At 41.0% G+C, this 18,849-nt stretch overlaps 1 protein-coding gene across 1 annotated transcript in view; it reads right to left on the bottom strand.

Moving 5' to 3' along the window:
- The window catches only part of mon2 (MON2 homolog, regulator of endosome-to-Golgi trafficking), a 40,548-nt gene that overhangs the window by 8,659 nt on the left and 13,040 nt on the right, over nucleotides 1-18,849 (bottom strand). The window contains exons 4-26 of the mRNA XM_078257443.1: nucleotides 18,469-18,600; nucleotides 17,858-17,987; nucleotides 17,407-17,504; nucleotides 16,386-16,511; nucleotides 15,915-16,109; nucleotides 15,381-15,505; nucleotides 14,128-14,267; nucleotides 13,533-13,686; nucleotides 12,414-12,604; nucleotides 11,906-11,987; nucleotides 11,401-11,582; nucleotides 10,575-10,687; nucleotides 9,665-9,769; nucleotides 9,241-9,321; nucleotides 9,030-9,103; nucleotides 8,479-8,569; nucleotides 8,137-8,238; nucleotides 5,249-5,359; nucleotides 3,869-4,044; nucleotides 3,510-3,672; nucleotides 2,595-2,888; nucleotides 1,793-1,991; nucleotides 435-1,078 (exon numbers count right to left, since the gene is read on the bottom strand). Of these exons, the coding sequence (XP_078113569.1) occupies nucleotides 435-1,078; nucleotides 1,793-1,991; nucleotides 2,595-2,888; nucleotides 3,510-3,672; nucleotides 3,869-4,044; nucleotides 5,249-5,359; nucleotides 8,137-8,238; nucleotides 8,479-8,569; nucleotides 9,030-9,103; nucleotides 9,241-9,321; nucleotides 9,665-9,769; nucleotides 10,575-10,687; nucleotides 11,401-11,582; nucleotides 11,906-11,987; nucleotides 12,414-12,604; nucleotides 13,533-13,686; nucleotides 14,128-14,267; nucleotides 15,381-15,505; nucleotides 15,915-16,109; nucleotides 16,386-16,511; nucleotides 17,407-17,504; nucleotides 17,858-17,987; nucleotides 18,469-18,600 (3,708 nt within the window). The remainder of the gene's footprint in view (nucleotides 1-434; nucleotides 1,079-1,792; nucleotides 1,992-2,594; nucleotides 2,889-3,509; nucleotides 3,673-3,868; nucleotides 4,045-5,248; nucleotides 5,360-8,136; nucleotides 8,239-8,478; nucleotides 8,570-9,029; nucleotides 9,104-9,240; nucleotides 9,322-9,664; nucleotides 9,770-10,574; nucleotides 10,688-11,400; nucleotides 11,583-11,905; nucleotides 11,988-12,413; nucleotides 12,605-13,532; nucleotides 13,687-14,127; nucleotides 14,268-15,380; nucleotides 15,506-15,914; nucleotides 16,110-16,385; nucleotides 16,512-17,406; nucleotides 17,505-17,857; nucleotides 17,988-18,468; nucleotides 18,601-18,849) is intronic.

Below are 18,849 nucleotides of genomic sequence, written 5' to 3'. Positions count from 1 at the left end.
TAAAGACTCAACATCAGAATAATTAATGATGAAGATTAGCTGCAGCCCTTAAAATCATTTGTAGTATTGGGATATATATGACAAACACTGGATTAAAGCATTAGGGCTGCTGCCACAAAACACTGCAATTTTAGGGGATAACCATGTTTTCTTCCTTCCCTTTATCTTCTTGACTCTCTTCTTTTAAGAGTATTTTTTTGCATCTTTTTTTTTTATTTCTGGGTGTAAAGTAAAGAGGTGGACAGGAGAGAGAGGATGCCATGCAGCAAAGGTCCCCTACTGGACTCAAAATGGGGACATTATTATCTTAGACCCGTAGGTCAACCTGACACCCTATTTGGCTCTTATCTTGATGCCATTTTCTATGGTACATACTGTATAACCCAAGCCTCTTTGGTGCCAATATTTTTTTAAATACATTTTGCTTTGCCCACCTTCTGCAAAACATCCAGAGAGGTGAGCACAGCTTCCTGCAGGCTGGTGAGCACCGCCTCAGTAAAAGAGGGGAGGATGAAGGGTGAGGCATCACTGCTAATAGGCACGGACACGGCCCCATGGAGGATGACCCCCAGCTTCTTCAGATCCTCCATACTGAAGTTGGCTTTTATGTGCTGGTAGAGTGCTGGGAAAATCTGGATCAGTGCTGTGAGGAAGGGCTGGCTGGGGATGAAGGAGAACTTCTCTGCCGGGCCACTAGGTGGTCTTGTGCTGTCCGTTCCCGTTCGATACCACGTGTTCCACGCTGACCACCATAGAGCAGAGTCTTCTAAGGCTGACTCCTCCCCTGGGGGAGGGGCCTGCAGCTCAGCGCCGTTGTATCGCGTCAGCCGTTCAACTAGTGAATCGGATCGCACCAGGGGTCTGCCAGGACCAGACGCTGAGAGGGGGTCAATGAGCACTGGGGGGACGCCCATGGCAGCAAATTCATCGCCTGCTTTGTCCGAGTCTTTAACAGGTGTACCAATCTGTAGGATCTCCTGAAAGCTCTTGAGGGCAGCCAGGGAGACCTCATTGTTTTTGCTGAGCGCAGCTGACTGAATGTGGTTCAGGAGCACCTCCCAGGCCTCGAAGAAATCACCTGCAGATACAGAGCACAATGTAGGGAGAGTGTGAGACTGCTAATTAGCGGCATGTGTAAGCTGTAAATAAAGTGTGACCATTAGCACTTTCATGTGAGGTTTCAAACCAACACAAGCCAACTAACAGAAGTTCAAAGAGGCCACATACTGACAACTATGGCCAGAACCACATGTATCAGTCGCAAACAGTTTCTTGTTAATACAGTTTGTCAACATCAATATGAGCCTATTTTCAATGAAATACATTTACCATAGGAGGCCCGTACTGTGATGTTACTATATAGCCAGCAACAGTTATTCATTTTATCTAGGCTGTACAAGAGCAGCCTTTCTCTAATTTCTTTAATGTGTGGTAGGCTGGGAATGTGTTCTATATTGTGAGTCACCTCTTGTAATTTGGCAATGGCTTAAATGTTCAGAGGGATGAGTTCAGTTAATGAGGAGCTCATGTTGTATTATTCATATCTCCCTGGAATGTTAATCCTGTCCCCAAAGGGCGTGACATGACTTAATGTGTGGTAATATAGCAGTAAAAACCGCCGGGCCTTTTCTGAACTTTTGCTACACTTGGCTTGACTTATGAATACATTTCAATGTAATTGTCATCGTTTACAATTCTTTGGCGGCTGTGGCAAGCAGTGTGTCATAATCTACCTTATGTATAACAGCATCAGATACATCATACATATCAGAGTAGATTATGGCTGGCTCACCTAACTGCTGGAGGAGATACCGCCTCGTGTTGAAAATGCGTGCCACCCCGGCAAGGGTCAGCACCCATGTCTCCGCCCATTGTTTTTCAGCGGTGTCGCGCGAGTGGTGGATAAGAATGTTCCCGCCGCCAGACTCAATCTTCTCCTTGTCTGCTGTGGTGGATGACGTCCTCACACAGTCTAGCAGGTGGAACAGTACCTAGTGGTGACACCAAGATAGTTCAAATAGCAGAAAGACAGCTCCAAAGACAGCATATTAAGAGTCTAAAATCAATTAAAATAAGATAACGAATGTAGGGCTGCAACTAACGAGTATTTTCATAGTCGATTAATCTGTTATTAATCTGCTATTATTTTCTCGATTATTCGATTAGTTGTTTGGTCTATAAAATGTCAGAAAATTGTGAAGAAATGTGGATCAGAGTTTCCCAAAAGCCCAAGATGACGTCCTCAAATGTCTCGTTCTGTCCACAACTCAAAGATATTCAGTTTACTGTCACAGAGGAGAGAAGAAACTAGAAATGATTCACATTTAAGAAGCTGGAATCAAAGAATGCTTAATTTTGTCTTAAAAAATTACTCAAACAGACTAATCAATTATCAAAATAGTTGGCGATTAATTTAAGAGTTGACAACTAATCGATTAATCTTTGCAGCTCTAAATGAATGCAGAGTATAAATCTAAGGGAAGGAAAGTTCATTTCAACCCCTTTTTTGTGACAGTATTCTGTACAAACAACATGGATGACAGCTTCTCCAGTATGACTAAATCCAATGACAATTACAAATTCTTGCATGTTACCTTCCAGACCACAACATGCCATGTTGGCTGCTGCAGCAGGGTCCCGTGGGCAGCTATGGTGGAGAACAACGTTTGCCCGGCGCTTTTACGCACAGCGGGCCGTGGGTCGACACACAGCTCGCCCAGCTTGGCATACAGGCACAGCCACAGGCAATCAAAGGGAGGGGCGGGGTGGAATGGCCTGTTCAGGGTCTCTCCTTTCTCCTGGGCCTGCTTCTGCAGAGCTTCCTCCTCCCTCTCCAACTCCTGTGTGATGGCTTCGCCCCTTTGGAAGAAGTAGTCTGAAATGTTCCACTGTGGGTAAAATGGGGAAGTGGGGGTAGGGAGGTTGGTAAAATGCTTCTGGCAGTTTAGCTATCCTATTACCATAAAGTAACCTCGCAGGACCTGCCACAATCCAAGAAAAATAACCCTGCAAACCACAGATCAATATCAGGTTTTACATGTCCTGAACACGTTAAAGTATCTATGAAAGGTCAGAGGAGTGCTTAAGTGATGGTACATTTGATTAAATAATGCAAAACAAGGAATGATGTGATATTGTCTAATCATATTACACATACTATGTTTTAGCTTTAAAACTATTGGAAAAGAAACATGTCCAACCTGTTACTCATATTTCAATAAAGTAATAATTAAGGCAGCCATTGCCGGTTTTCTTACCATTTATATAACCGTATTCTATGTTAGCGTAGCCCTGCTTCAACTTCATAGATTCACACATTCACACCTGGGAATTGACCTGTAACATCACATCATTCAACTGATGGCCTCTCAAAGCCCAGTAGACCAGTTGATCAAATGTTTTTCGGTGCAACTTTGCAATACATAGCGCGAAGGTAGAGAATGAACCACTTGCAGGAATGTGTGTCGAGCATAACGCTTACAAATAATGAGCACAAGGAGTTATCTCACCAGTAGGCCAATGGAGGTGAGGCTGATGTTGAGCTCCTGGTTCTGCAGGCCGAAGCTGCCGGCTACATCCACTACGATCTGGAGGCACGTGCAAGGCATGGTGGGCAGGAAGTCTGTCACCACTAACTGCAGGCACTGGAAGGCTGTTCGGATCAATGACTCGCTGAAGGGAAACAAAGACACATGGCAGGCACCCTTTGGAGTTCAGTTTCTTGAATTACTGGCAGTACAATCGCAGCAACAGACATTTAGGATGACTCTCACAAATAAAATATTTGCATTGAGCATAAAACTACTATTTCAGCACAGGTGAAGCCCTGTCTGCTTTGTCCATCTTCTCTCCTCCCTTGTGCTCTTACCCTTGATCATTGCGGATGGCTCCTATAACACCCAAGACGAGAGGCCAGCCGGGCCCCAGGCTGTCTCCCTGGCTCTGTAGAATCTGCAGGACACTCTCCAGCTGTTTCTGCCGGATGTCTGCATGCAGCACATTGGACAACTCCTTCAAGGGGTTGAGCAACAGAAGCTGCAGTCGCTTGGGGACAAAAAAAGAGCGAGATAGTAACTGATTTGTTAAGTGTCTGATAGACAATTATCTGCAAAGATTAAATTTGTGTCTCGTAAATGCTGCTATTACAATACTGCATAGCACATATATACAATTGCAGCCAATGCATTCAACATTTAGAATAGTTGTTGTTGTGAATGTGGTGCATACATCTAAAGGTCATCTTTATTAAACAAATGTATAACATCCAGTTCAGGGGAGACATATATGAGCAGGTGTAAACAGTCTAATGAAAGAGCGCTTAAGACATTTGACTGTAAAGGGTTGCCCAAAACAATTTAAACTCTATACAGTACGTGTTGCAAGTACAGATTACCTTTTTTGCCCCATGAAATTGATTGTAATACTCAACATTACACTGAACAATACCTTAAGCAATTTTAGAGTTTGCCAATTTCCAAGTCAGGGCAGATAGTTTTGTGCTTCTGAAGTTGTTTCAGAACTCATCAGAACTGTATTTTTCTTTATTTGTTAACACTTGCATAACCCCAATTCTCTTGAGTAGCATGGATGACATACAGACAAGTACAAAGTAAAGGAAATGCTTGAATAAATGTGTGGGGAAACGTAATGAATGGAGATGCTGTTATGGTTGTTAAAATGTGAAAGTGTAGCACACTTTGTGTCTTTTAATATATAGTAGCCATTAGGGGCATTTTGGTCTTTTTTTAATCTAATAAAATACTCCCTACAATGTTCATATGATAGAGAAGGGCTAAGAGCAAAGAGGTGCTCCACACTGTTTTGGAGTGGAGTAGAGATGTTCTGCCTAACATACTGCCTAAAACGCTGGTATCTGTATCAGGAAGTACTGGAGTTTATGCACTGATCCGATACCATGTAATAAAGCCCTAAAGAAAATCTACGTTAAAGTAGTTTATTTATGTTCTTTTTCCGTTATAACTGACTGTCAAACTGCAGAATAAAAGAACGTTCTGTGGTGTTCATGTTTCACAAAGAGTTTGACCTGAGCCAGACCGACAACAAAGATAGAAATAATATCACATCCATACAGGGATAGTAGTATACAGTTCTTAAAACATAATAAAATATATGACACACTGGTATCGGATCGGTACTCGGTATCGGCCGATACGCAAGTTCAGGTATCGGAATCGGTATTGGGAAGCAAAAAATGGTATCGGACCATCTCTAGAATGGAGTTATCTACCTGATTTTGGGCGAGTGGAGGGTCGTGTTTGTAGGCCAGGCCAGCCTTGATAAGCGCCGTCAACGCCTCAGCCCCCCACTCTCTCATCCTGGAGTTTGGGTGTTGGCAGACCTGCAGGACAAATCACATACACACAAATGCAGAAACATGTGCACGACGACAGATCTGACGCAGAGGCTGTTTAGAACAGTGTTTCCCAGCAGTGTTCACAGTGGGTGGGTGGGAAACAAGTGAGTGAAATTAACCACAGTCTGTGTGATAAAGGCTGGAATCCCCTGTGATCACAGGAAATGCTGTGACAGACAGTGTAATCATGAAAGCTAGAACAGATACACATGAAAAGGCCAGGTTCAGCAGAGAAAAGTACACTAGTGTGATACAAAACCTGTCATCTGCTCCAAATTAATCATCTGTGGTCTATAGGGAGGTTTGTCAAACCTCAAAATTGTTTACTTTTATGGCGTGAGACTTAAGAATTCTAAGAGAAGAAAACTTTGTTTTGCTCAGAGGCATAAAGAGAGACTGCTGAGTAGATACTATAGTTGTACCCCTTCAGAACACAGATGGTCCATGTGTATCCATTTAATAATTTGGCTTCTGAAGCCCTGTATGATCATGAATGCATCACAATTTCATCATAACGTACATCTGTAAATAAAGACAGTGATGCCATTGTCACATTTTCTTTCAAATATAAAAGAACTGAATTTGAACAAGTCTGCAAAGAAAGATAAGCAGCATTTATCTAAGCATGAAGTATTCTTTGCAGGTGCAGCTATAGATTCTGCTTCTGTGACAAATCAGAGCTTCACATTGCAAATTGCGCACAAGAATGGAAGGTCAAACACTGGTAGCGGAGCAAATGCACTGCGTGGACACATGTTGACACAACGACCTCTCAACTCCAACATGTTGGCGCCAGACTGAGAGGGACTGAGAACAGATCGGAAAAAAGAAAGGAGATTGAAAAAGCCAATAATTATAGAGGAGGGAATCTGAGCTTACCTTCTGCAAAACAGACAGGCGTGCACAAAGAGAGGGGAGATAGACAAAGAAATTGTGAAGAAAACCTCTAAACACACATCTTTACATCTAATACACAGAGAGTGTAGTACAAACTAAACTCAAGTAAATTCAACCAAACCTACAGTATATAGCACTTTACACACAATGTAGTTGATCCAAAGTGCTTTAAACCCATATGTTACAGAGTTTCTGCAGGTTTCACCAAATTTAAGACTTTTTAAGACCATTATGAATGAAATTGAAGACCTTTATCACAACATCAACTAAGCCCTAAATTCAAGCCAAGTATCGCTAAACGTGCACTTCCCCATAGCTGAAGAATAAAATCTGTTCTATTGTCTGTGGTACAATCCGAATGAGACTCGCGCCAGTAACACCTAAGCTGGTTGACTGCAATGTAAAGTAGCATGTTGGTCTCATTTGTAGCTGTAATACAGCAAAATTATATTTGGACCAGCGAAAGAAAAAACTACCACAGAATAAAAATACAAAAAAAGAGCATTAGAAGTAGCGTGCATGGACATAAAATAATAAAGACCTGTTTAAAATGATTTAAGACCTAGAACCCAATACTTTTTAAGGACTACAATTTTGATTTTGAAATGTTTGACTTTTTAAGATGCCCTGAGAAACCCTGTGTTAGTAACTCCTATATGTGCCAGGGCTCGTCTTTCAATTAAAAAAGCAGTATATGCAACTCTGGATCAAATATTTGAAGAAGGCAATTTTCATGTATTTCTGTTCATTTTCTATCATCAGGGAAAGTATGCATGGGGATTTCCATCTTTATATTTTTTTAGAATTGCTGAGCCATCAACAAAAACTGTAGTCAGGTCCCATATAAGGTATGCTTAAATGTGGGGGAAATTCTGCTAATAATAGTGCTATAACAACAATGTAAATTAAAAAATAAATGTTGACAATGTATGTTAATGTGGCCAGTTAGCTCAGTTGGTAGAGCAGACACACATATATAGAGGTTTATTCCTCGAAGCAGAAGGCCCAGGGTTTGAGTCCGACCTATGACTGTTTTCCTGCGTGTTTTCCCCCCTCCCTCTCCCCTTTCATTTCTGAGCTGTCCTATCATTAAAAGGCAGAAATGCCCATAAAAAATCTTTAAAAAAAAAAGAAAAGAAAATGTATGTTAATAAAATCAGCTGAACATACTACAGGGTTGAAAGTTTAACCAATGTGTAATAACGAAGAGGCAAGATGAGAATATTGCTTACACTACAACGTACTGGACATTAAAGTCCCTCACTCTGCTTTTAGCAAAAACTGTAACTGTGTACTAATTGTGACCATTCAAACCTTCTTTAGCTCATTCAACAATTTTTCTCCTTCATGACTAAACCACAGCACATCCAGACTCCATGGAAAAAATGTCATTATTAGAGCCTTGGTACTGGGTAACCAAAAGGGTTGAAGGGGGCAATTTTGACATTCCTTTAGGTTCTAGCTTCCATTATTATTATTATTATTATTATTATTATTATTATTATAATAATAATTATTATTATTATTATAATAATAATAATAACAGAGTTTAGTTCTAAATCTTCATCATTGGAAAAAGTGACAATTACTGTTACCAAATTTAGACAAACTGGAGCTAGAGAGAAATGCTTAACGGGTCAAATTCCTTGTACGCTTATTGTACCAGGTGAAATAAAGTCTGATCAAAGTGTAACCAGTAAAATAAATTACACTTCTTAAGCAGCTGCAGAGATATTACTGGGTGACCTTGGTTAACAAAATAATACCCCATTTATAAAACTATCTTTCATCTTTCACAGAATTGAAATGAAATGTGGCGTCAGTGACACTGCATCTTGTGGGATGTATCTGTAAATAGATGTTACCTCCAATAAGTGTCCGGTTAGGGGTCTCCACAGGATCTCTATACGATCCATGTTAACAAGGCCAGTCTCCAATAGCTTGGCCACAGCAAACAAAGATGGCTCCTGAAACCAAGACAAGAAAATAGATACTATACATAAACACTGGACACCTCGGACCCTGACCTTGCTGATCAAATGCATAATTAGGGTTACCTATGACAGACAAGCATAGGTTTTTTTTTTTTTTAATAAAGAAGTGTTACTCTTAGCCTATATTTGACATTTTAACCAAAGCCAAATAATGACATATCCAAAACATCAGTGAACCAAGTTTCCAAATACTTAAATACAGAAAGTCTTTACCTTGTTGTTTCCATAAGCCATTTCCATGGCTTCCAGGGAGAGGGAACAGAGAGCGTTGATTAGGTGATGCAGGGACACATCATCCAGGTACCTAGATCACATTAAAAACACATATTGCATAATATATGTGCATATTCTGCATAACATGAATGGTTTCAAATGTTAGGAATTTAGATTTTTATAACAGCAGCACATATAGGCATATACTGTATATAGAGAGCATACATGTTATTTTTCAGGTCAATCCAATAATTATTTATGAAGATGAACAAATATCTGGTATTTATCAGAGTAGAGAGATTCAAGCTTGAGATTTTATCATCATTATGTCTAAAACTCCTACGCAAACAACAAAGGTTTACTGAATTTGCAGACAAAAAAACTATTTATGTTTATCATTAGTTATGAGCACAACATGTAGCCCCATTGACCTTTACCAGGGAGTATATTTCTGAAAAAAACATCTACTGGACTATTTAAGAACATAGGGATAAGTAACTGGAGTTTCTATAACGGGTGTTCATTTTCACAGATGAAGGACTGGGCCTTACTGGGAGCTCTCAAACAGTCTGGACAGGATGTTAGCGATGATGGGAAGGTCTGTCATCACTGCTGTGGTCAGCACCTGTTTAGGTTAAGGACACAACCACAGCCAGTTAGCTCATCGCCTTCAACGATGAGATGGAAAAATATGCAGCACAATGCATGCTCAGTTCCATGCTTTAGATCCTAAAAAAAATTAAAAAAATTAAAAAAACTCACCGTACTGGGTCCCTCTACAGCTCGGCCAGGCTTCAGGGCACCGCCCATCCCCGGCTTCAGTCCCAGGATCCACACTAAGTGCTGGGGGAGAAAAGCAAAAAGCTGAAGGGGCAGTTGAAAAGAGGAGCAACTACATCTACATCAACTGACAAGGCCATGAAATGTACACTGATAGACAGTGTAAACATTTCACCCGAAATAAGAAGAAATGTAAATGATTTAAGAATGACTCAATTTAAATTCTAAATCAGCTTTTGTCATTTGTGTAAGTTTTTGCAAATTATTTTCTAATAAGCAGTGCAAGCATACATTTATGCATGTATATATGTAATTTTGCCTCATTAAAAATGTGTGTGTGTGTGTGTGTGTGTGTGTGTGTGTGTGTGTTAACATATAAATGTGTGGTACCAGGTGGTAGTAGTACCTGCAGTGTAGCCAGTACCAGCTGCCAGGAGGTGCCCAGCACGGCCCCGTGGCAGTGGGCCAGGTTCAACAGGGTTCGCATGCACTGGATGTTCTTGGCAGTTAGCTGACACAGGGACAGACAGTTCTATTATAGTACATTATAACACACGTCACCAGGCATTTAGCTAATACACTACACATACACAACACATATACAATCCACTTCTCAAGAGCAAAGTCACAATGAGTGAAGTACTAGGAAAAGCTCAAATTTGATGTCCAACTAAAATCAGAAGATATTAGTACCGTCATGTAAAACGGTCACAGCCATACGACCATTGGTAACACACGGTAAAACGGTAGTGTAAGAGCTAAGACCAGAAAAAAGATTATTATTACTATGGGGAGATGTCTAATTACAGAATAATGATTCCAGGTTAGGGTCAAGGTTACTGCCCATGTATTTTGAAATGTTAGTGTCCTAAAGGGAAATTTAGATGCACAGGCTCGCCTGACCTGTCTATGTTCATAAGAGTTGTCCCTTACCTGAATGGTGCCTTGAGAGAGAAAGTGTGTCTGTTTGTTTTTTTAACAGGGGTTATAAATTGGGCGTCGTGCAAATAATGCATTTTAATACCATCTGGTAGACAAATTGCTTTGCAATGCATTTTATCTTTATCAGAGTGTAAATGTGTTTTTTGTCTTGCCTCTTTTTGGACTGGTCTTGAGTTGCACTCAACTGTGCTATGTCTTGCTTTGGACTTTGGTGATCAGGCCTACAGCTCTCTTTCAGAGTACTCAGGATATTTATTTTATTATAAAAGTGTCTGTAAGCTTCGTTATTGGAAAACTGCTACATGAATTAAATTATTAAAATGTCAAGTGTAACCACAGCCTCTTCATAATTGTGTGCGTGTGTGTGTCCTTACCACCACGGTGCCCTGGGGCTGGGAGGTGAGTGGCTGCCCCACAGCCACCACCTGCTGATGAGATTCACTGGAGGGGCTGATAATCTGCACACTATGGCCCTGGATCGAGTAGGCTGTGGAGACACACACGTGTGCAAATACACGCCCACACACACAGGAATCAGGTCTGAGGGTCGGTAATACACACAAACTGATTTTGTAACAAGCTTACGACATGTAAGAAAAGCTTTCTTAATTAACTCCTAGGCAAACATCCATCGCGAGTTGAGACCCAATTTGCCGGCTTTATCTCCACGAGCTAATATGCAAATTACGAATGTCTGAGTGGTTGGTTTGAGAGCAGCTGTGTGTACGACTACATTCCCCAGACATATTCTTCTCTGTGTTCCTAATTAGAAGCCACAGTGAAAAGTCATGGATTAATGCAATAAGAGTAGGGCAATAGGGACAGGCAGAGTGCCAACATCTTACATGTTAAGCTCCTTTAAGCAACATGCACATCTAACCATACGGGAGATGAGAAGTGCTCATTAGTTTAACATAAACACACATGACCAGAGGCCATCCTCAGGGTAGGAAAGGGGGACTTAGCTGTGTGTTTTGTGTATTGGATTGTGTGATGCAAACATTAAAACAGGAAAACAAACAAACATACCAAACTCAAGCCCCAATAGTTTGCTGTATTATTTGTGTGTGTGTACAGGCAATAACAAGTTTGGGCAACATCTTGTACAAATAAAAATAGGATACAGGTCACCTCAGGTACTGCTTATACTGTGTTGTCTATGTAGTTTTAAGTGGCATTCTGGCACGTGAGAAGCAGTACCTTTGCTGGAGAAGTTGGCAGCATTGCTGCTCAGAACAGTCAGGGCATAGTGTGGCGGCAGAGAGGCCTTGCAGATGGCTGTGATGAAGGCGTCACGGGGCGTCACCAGGCCCAGACGACCACACAGCGAGGCCATGGTCAGCTCTGCCTTCAGGATGTTCTCTGTGGCTGTCTCATCAGTGCTGAAGTGACAGGACAAGAGGGGGAGGAGGGGTGAAGAGTGTAGTCTGTGGCAAATAACTGAACTGCACTGCTAGGAATCAGTCGAGGTCCAAGTTTACCTCCTGTCAGCTATTGACAATTTCAAAAACTACAACAGGAAATACATTTGAACACATTAAAACGGTTCGTTTTCAACTGTGCACACACATTAATAGATCAGTATAATTTAGGGATTTTCTATGGGACAATTCATTTTCTCCTGCTTGATTCCCAAATGTGGACATCCGATATGACTGCTGACTGCAAAAGAGCAATTTGTCAAAAAGGTTGAGAGTCCATTTACCTGGCGTCTAGCAGCAGAGACAGAGCAGCCAGTAGACCACACCAGCAGGCACTGACCATCTCCTCCCACACCAGATGGGCTCCTGAGACAAAACCACAAAGCATCGGAGCTAATTCAGAAATTATTTCACTTTAGTTTAGTCAATATCACTTGGGAAAAGAAACAAAAACATTCCTCCTTTTTTTTTTTTTATTATCTTATTTGTATTAAAGACATCCAGGCACAAAACTGTCCATCAGGGGTCATAGAAGTGCTATCACCCAGAATCCTCATGGGTTTGGTAATGATGCAGTAAAACATAAGTTGAGAAGACTGTAAACATTTGTGTACAGGTGTCTGGCATTTCCCCCTTAAGATGTTGCTTTTCAGTTTGTTGCACCTCTTCAAGCTGTGAATGTATTTCTTTATATTTAATTTGATTGTTTTATATCTAATATATGTATCTGCAACATCAGAACATGCTTGTCTTCCTCAGTACACTCAATACGTCCTCCTTGTCCATTCTCACCAGGTTGTGGCTGCCACCCCTGATCAGGATGAGTCTCCCTGAACTCAGCAGCTGCTTCCTCCTCCACGGCCAATTCTCTTTCGATCATGGAGGTGATGCCCCGCACCAGGTCCAGTAGGGCACTGAAGGCCACAGACATGGCATAGCCCTCTGGGATGGATGGGGGCTCCACCTTGTCCAGCATCTCTAGACTAGAGGATGAACAAAAATAAACAGAGAATATGAGATTGAGATTATGTTGGGATGTTCCGGCATGAATAAATAAAAGTACATCCATAAATTTAAATGTTTGTGTGTTCATGTGATGTATACATCATCAGTTCTTTTGAGAGTCCTTCATGAGATAGATAGATAGATAGATAGATATATATATATATATATATATATATATATATATATAGATAGATAGATAGATAGATAGATAGATAGATAGATAGATAGATAGATAGATAGATAGATAGATAGATAGATAGATAGATAGATAGATAGATAGATATATAGATATATATATATATATATATATATATATATATATATAAACACTGCCTCTCTTTACATAAATTACTGCATTGCATCGGTTGTCTTAAGTATCCAGACTTCCTTCTTATTAATGAGCACTCTGGGTTTAAGACACTGAAAGCATCAAAAGGTGTGTGCCTAACTCTTCTTCATACTAAGGAAAGTCAGCCTCTAAAACCACCAGCAAGAATCCTAATAACAGCAAATGCATTTCATTACCATCAGAAAGGGCAATTTAGACAATTTCCTTGTGAATGAAGGAAGGCCTACGGCTAATGTAATTCTCTGTATTTCAAACCTCGCTTTCCTGTGAAACACCAAATGACACCAACAGAAGAATGCCAATAGCATTTTCACTCCTCAAGCAGGGTTAAGCCTTTGATCTCTGTCCTATCATGATCCCGTTGTCTAATGCCAACTCGTTTATCACTGCTTGCACACAGCTAACTTACTAGTGATGCTACAAGCTTATATTTACGCCAGTTGGCAGCAAAGAGATTGTAATCACTACAAGTGTTCACTTCTGTCTGTCTGCCTGTGAAATGGATAAAGGGATTCAGAAAGGAGAACTCTTTAAGTGTGTGTAGTAACAGTACTTACTAGGTGGCCTTGGCGCTGCCCTGGACACTAACAGTCATAAGGGGGATCCAGGTACCACGGTATTCAAACGCAGCCTGGGAGGTCAGGATGCCGCTGACCCCTCCTGTCCCTGGGCCGCCCTGTGCTGTGCCCTGAGCCCCTGAACCTGAGCCACCTGGACAGAAAGAGTGTCAGAGTGTTAATTGGGGGGGGGAAGAGTGGATAAAACGAGTAAGATAAATAAAGCACAATAAAGATAAAAAGTAAAATATAACATACATTTTTGCTACCAAATATCTATCATTATGACAACTTGTGTCATCATTGTGTTCATCAAGTGTGTTGATTTAATTGAATGACTTTTCCTTTTCAAATCAGGATATTTGTTTAAGATTTTCTGTTTTAAATGCATCTCAATAAATACCTTTCAGGTGCATTTTAAACAAATTCTACAGAACTTTGTGAACGCATGAAATTGAAAATTCATCGACTTTCCCCATGGCTCCAGAATAGTAATTGTTGAATAAAAAGTATTAGTAATACACTGATTACTGTACCACCGTCTTATAGAGCTCAAAATGCCAATTTGGTTACTAATAAGAATCTTTGAACTGACCAGCAGGTGCACCAACAACAGCAGGGTTGCCCGCATTGGGGACGATGAAGAGGGATTGGATGAAGGAGCCTAGGGCGTTGACGATGTCTCTGAATACCTTAGTGGAGTGCTGCTTCATGTCGTATGACTGGCAGAATGAACTGAAAAAAGAAAGGAACAGAGAATTTTGTGATGAGAGGTCAGCAAGAAAGAAAACAGCAAGAAACTGGCCATTTGAGTGCTGACGTGGTGCAGAACTGTGTTGTGAAAAACACATTTTTAGGACATCACAGACTCAGTTCTATGTTGTCAGACTTTGCGCAGCTTTCATCGGAATAAGTTTGCTGTCATGTTTAGCCCAACATCCATCAGGTCGAGCCGCGCATTGTCAGCCTCAGCTGTACATAGTCGCTGTTAGCATGCTAACGTAGTTACATTGCATGTTAGGTATTGGCATGTTAACCTACAAATTAGATTAGATTGACTTTATTGATCCCAAATTGGGACATTTCATTGCTAGGATAGAATACAAGAACAACTGTTCAAAAATTAAATACGAAAGAAAGAATGTACAAATGTATATACAAGTGGTGAATAAAATGTACAACCTACTTAAATAGTATTTATAAAGATGTAAGTAAAACCTATGTTTGTGCAAGTTGCACTATAGTGCAGTATTGTGAGTACTGTATATGAATCTTATCTAACACTCAGTGATGATGTGTTAAAAAAGTTTTTCATTGCCTGTGGTATGAATGATTTCTTGTAGCGGTCAGTGCGACACTGAAGTCCTCAACTCATCGAGTGACTGACCAACACTGCTATTCCTAGAATCATGCTGATGGCATGGTTAATAATCATTCAGACAATTTAAACTATTTAGTATCCTGTTGACAGCATGGACAGTATAAGTGTTAAAAGCCGAGATGGCTAACACCTCTTATGTTATTTGTATGGTAGTGAAGAGTGTGTACTACAGTGGTGTTTTTTGTAGGTTTCTTTTCCTGCTTAGCTTAGTCTCTGTTGTTGTGTCAAGAGGTAAATAAATTATAGAAACATTGAGCTATCATTAACAGATGCGTCCAGCTGTTTGGCTGCTAACTGAAGAGTCACTCAAGCAGTGTGAGGCACAAAACAAATCCAGTCTTTTTTTCACACAATGCAGCTGTGGATTGAGTAGACATTTAAAAAAGCAGGAGAAAATCATTTTTTTATGTAATGAGACTCATTAATTAAAATGTGCGGCTGGTTTTGCAGATGTTAATATTGCTTACCGTAATAAATGTGGCTGCACACATAGCCTATGGACTGACTCCACAGCCACCGCTCTCAGCCACTGTGGCTTCTCCCCATCCAGAAACTTCACCAGCAGCGATAAGAAGATCTCACACTCAGTCACCTGTAAAACAAACACACACCAATGTGATCGGGACAGACGTTTGGCCAACTCTGTCCTGTAACTGGAAGCTGGTCTCTGGCAAAATCCCTGAATCCCTTTGGGCTGTGATTAAGCCATTCTGTGGCTTACCGCGCTCCTTGACAGACGGGCAAAAGATACATTTCCATTTCAAGGATTGATCAAATATTACTAAATAAAAACAGCTGGCTTAATTACTTAGATGCAGCTAAGCTCATTAAATCGCCAGGAGCAGAACTAAGACAAAACTACTACTACGCTAATTCAATGCTAATCAGACCAGATCAATTAAGGAGTATCAGCTCAGTGCTGAAGAAAATCCTTCACTCGTGAAGCAGCCATCAGGCAACAGCTCTGGTCAGTCGACCATCACTGCAGACCGCTCCCTTACCAGTAAGCTGTAGAAGTGCTTGATGAGGACTGAGACCACACGCAGCAGCCTCATGCAGATGGGGAAGTAAGGTTTCTCCACAGGTGCTGGTGAGGCCGCGCTGCTGCTGCCCTGCCGGAACTTAATGTTGGGGGAAAAGAGCTTGATGACGAGGGGACACACCCGTTCCTTCAGCAAGAAGCTGAACTCTTGGTGCTGGGTAGGAAACCGAGAGAGAGAGAAAGAGAAAGAGAGAGAGAGGGATGTTGGGATCAGATCAAGTGTAGTAGCACCAAGACACACTACTGTTAAAGTAGTTGTTTCACTGCAGTGAGAAGCATAATCTCTGACGTTAATGTAATATAATACAGGAGGTGGACAGAATAACAGAAATCGCTGAGAAAACATAAATCACACAGATAATTAAGAGGAAGACTAGTTACGGTCATTATTCTTAAATTACATGCTGTGCTATCTGTAAATTGCATGTACCTGTAGGAATACCCCGGGAAAATCATTAAGAACAGACTCCAGCAGCTCCAGCCCAAATGTGCGGGTCATCTCTGTCATCCCCACCAGCCAGTAGGGGGCATCAGCGTTCACAAGCTGACACAAGTCCTGCAAGGAGTTGCACAACAGCATTTTAAACAATAGAGTGTTATGTCTTACACAGATCACATTGGTTGAAATAGTTCGGTCACTAAGCTCTCCTGGAAGCATAAGCATGATCACACAAAAGTGCAGCGTGGGTGAGGAATAACAAGGGACTTTGAAACATGGACTCTTTGAATCACTTCTTCTGCCATATTCCACTTCATTGCAAAGATGAAAGCAATTACAACCAATGTATTCTCAACTTTAAAATGGAAGGTTATGAGGTTAGTAGTAGCAGTAATTTCAAGCTGTGTGGACGACATTGATTTCTTGTCTCTAGTCCAGAGATCTTCGACAGGGGGACCGGGACCCCTAGGGGGTCCTCAGAGTCACTGCGGGGTGAAAGAGTCACTTTCAAAACTTTGAAAGTTTTCTCAAAAATTAAAATGTCTTAACATGAATCCAACATATTATTAGCAAATATAAATCCCCATTGATGATAGGCTTACTGGCCTATGGGTAAGGTAGTCCCTAAGATGAACAGATACAGTATATCCTAAGGATTCACTGTGCCACATGTATGTTTAATAATAAAAGATTATTTATAAAATCATGTTATTTATTATTATTGCATCAATTATTATTTTAATAGCTTAGTATTCTATGCACTAAAAAAGGAATGTATAAAGGCTTTAGGCCGCCCTACACTTTATTGTAGGCCCAGTATGCAACTTCATCTTTTACATATTAATAGTAGAGGTCCCTGCTCCGTCTCTCTTTCAGTTAAAAAACGTTGAAGAACCCTGCTCTAGTCCACAAATGAGATGAGCATGTTCCAAAACCAACTTGATCCAAAGTTTTCACCATGAGAAGAGGGCATTACACAGTGTAGAAGGCTGCCGCCCCCTGGTGGACATACCTGGAACAGCATGTATGCATCTTTAGCACTGGGCCTGAGCGTACTAACAGACCGCCTGTTGGTGTTTCCTTGGACAGAAGGAGGCTGCTCTACAATGCCTGGTGGGGGGGGGGGAGAGATACAATTTATATATTAGGCATTTAAGCAACTCACTGACAGTACAACAGTAAAATAAGTAAACTATGAGTTCAGAGTAGAGGATGTTACCGAATAATCAACAGTAATATCGATGACTGATTAACTTCCCATGAATCATATAACCTGTATACTACTCTGTACTCTCTACATCAACATCTCTTCGTCAGGGCACAATGTCTCATGAACTGATGCTTAAATGTGCCTCATTTCAGATCAGACATCACATTTCTCAGTGAACATTTTGCATCCCATCAATGTTCCTACTTCTATCAGACACCCCACTTCCCTCAAATAGGAACCAGCGCCCTCTGACCTTTGAAACGCTCATCCTCTGCCACCATCCTCTCAAAGACCACAGTGACGACCTGTCTGACGGTAGCGGCCGCTGTGTTGTTGGTGATGTTGTCCTTGGTGAAGTGAAGACGGAAACACAGCACAATGGCCTGGTCGGGGACAATAAATAAACGTATTATGCAGCATATATTTATATAATGTATAAACTCAAACTAAATTAATTACTACTGCCTTTGGGGTCCATCTTCGGAAGGGGTAAAATAAAAACCATGTTCTGTGTACTCAGCACAGGTTACAATGATTGATCTGGTAACTTAGTACAGTCGATGAGTCTTAAGAGTTTTACCTTTCAATATGTTGTCCTGTGAATTTTAAGAAAAACTGAACAGAAAGAGTCCATACAATTTGGCACTGTGTTTTGATGGTGCACAAACTAGAGCAAGGATACCCCAAACATATGTATGTATGGGTATAATAAAACACAGCCACAGTTTAATGATAGATGAAAGATAACTCACTGAGACTCTGGGTTTGATGGATACCTGCAGGGTCAACATGGAGATGCACAGGAGTAGGACATACTGTATATACAAACAGTTTGTGTGATATAGGAGTGGGTTGTTTGTGTACCTTGGAAAGTACTTCATCGTGTACCACTGTGTTGGTGGTTAGAAGGACCAGGACCGTCTGTAAAAGTTTCAGCTCCTCCAAACCGTTTTCCATCAGCTGCCACAACATGTTGATGATATTCCCCGCAGCTGCCTGTCATGTACACAAAAAACAAACAACAAATTCTTGATAATGATCTTTTTTTTTTTTTTATCTTAGCATATTACTGATCATCCACCAGTGTGCACACTCAAGCACATTTAGTTCAACTCAGGACACAGTATCAGAGCTGCTAGAGTCAGCCTGAGATCACACAACCCTAAATCAAAGACATGCACAAAAACACACACTTGTGGGACCAGCTGGTGCTGCCTGCCTAGGGGTCACAACAACAACATAGAG

Source organism: Sander vitreus, chromosome 8, assembly GCF_031162955.1.
Source record: "Sander vitreus isolate 19-12246 chromosome 8, sanVit1, whole genome shotgun sequence".
NCBI lineage: Eukaryota > Metazoa > Chordata > Actinopteri > Perciformes > Percidae > Sander > Sander vitreus.
This window is presented reverse-complemented; position numbering and strand designations above follow the sequence as displayed.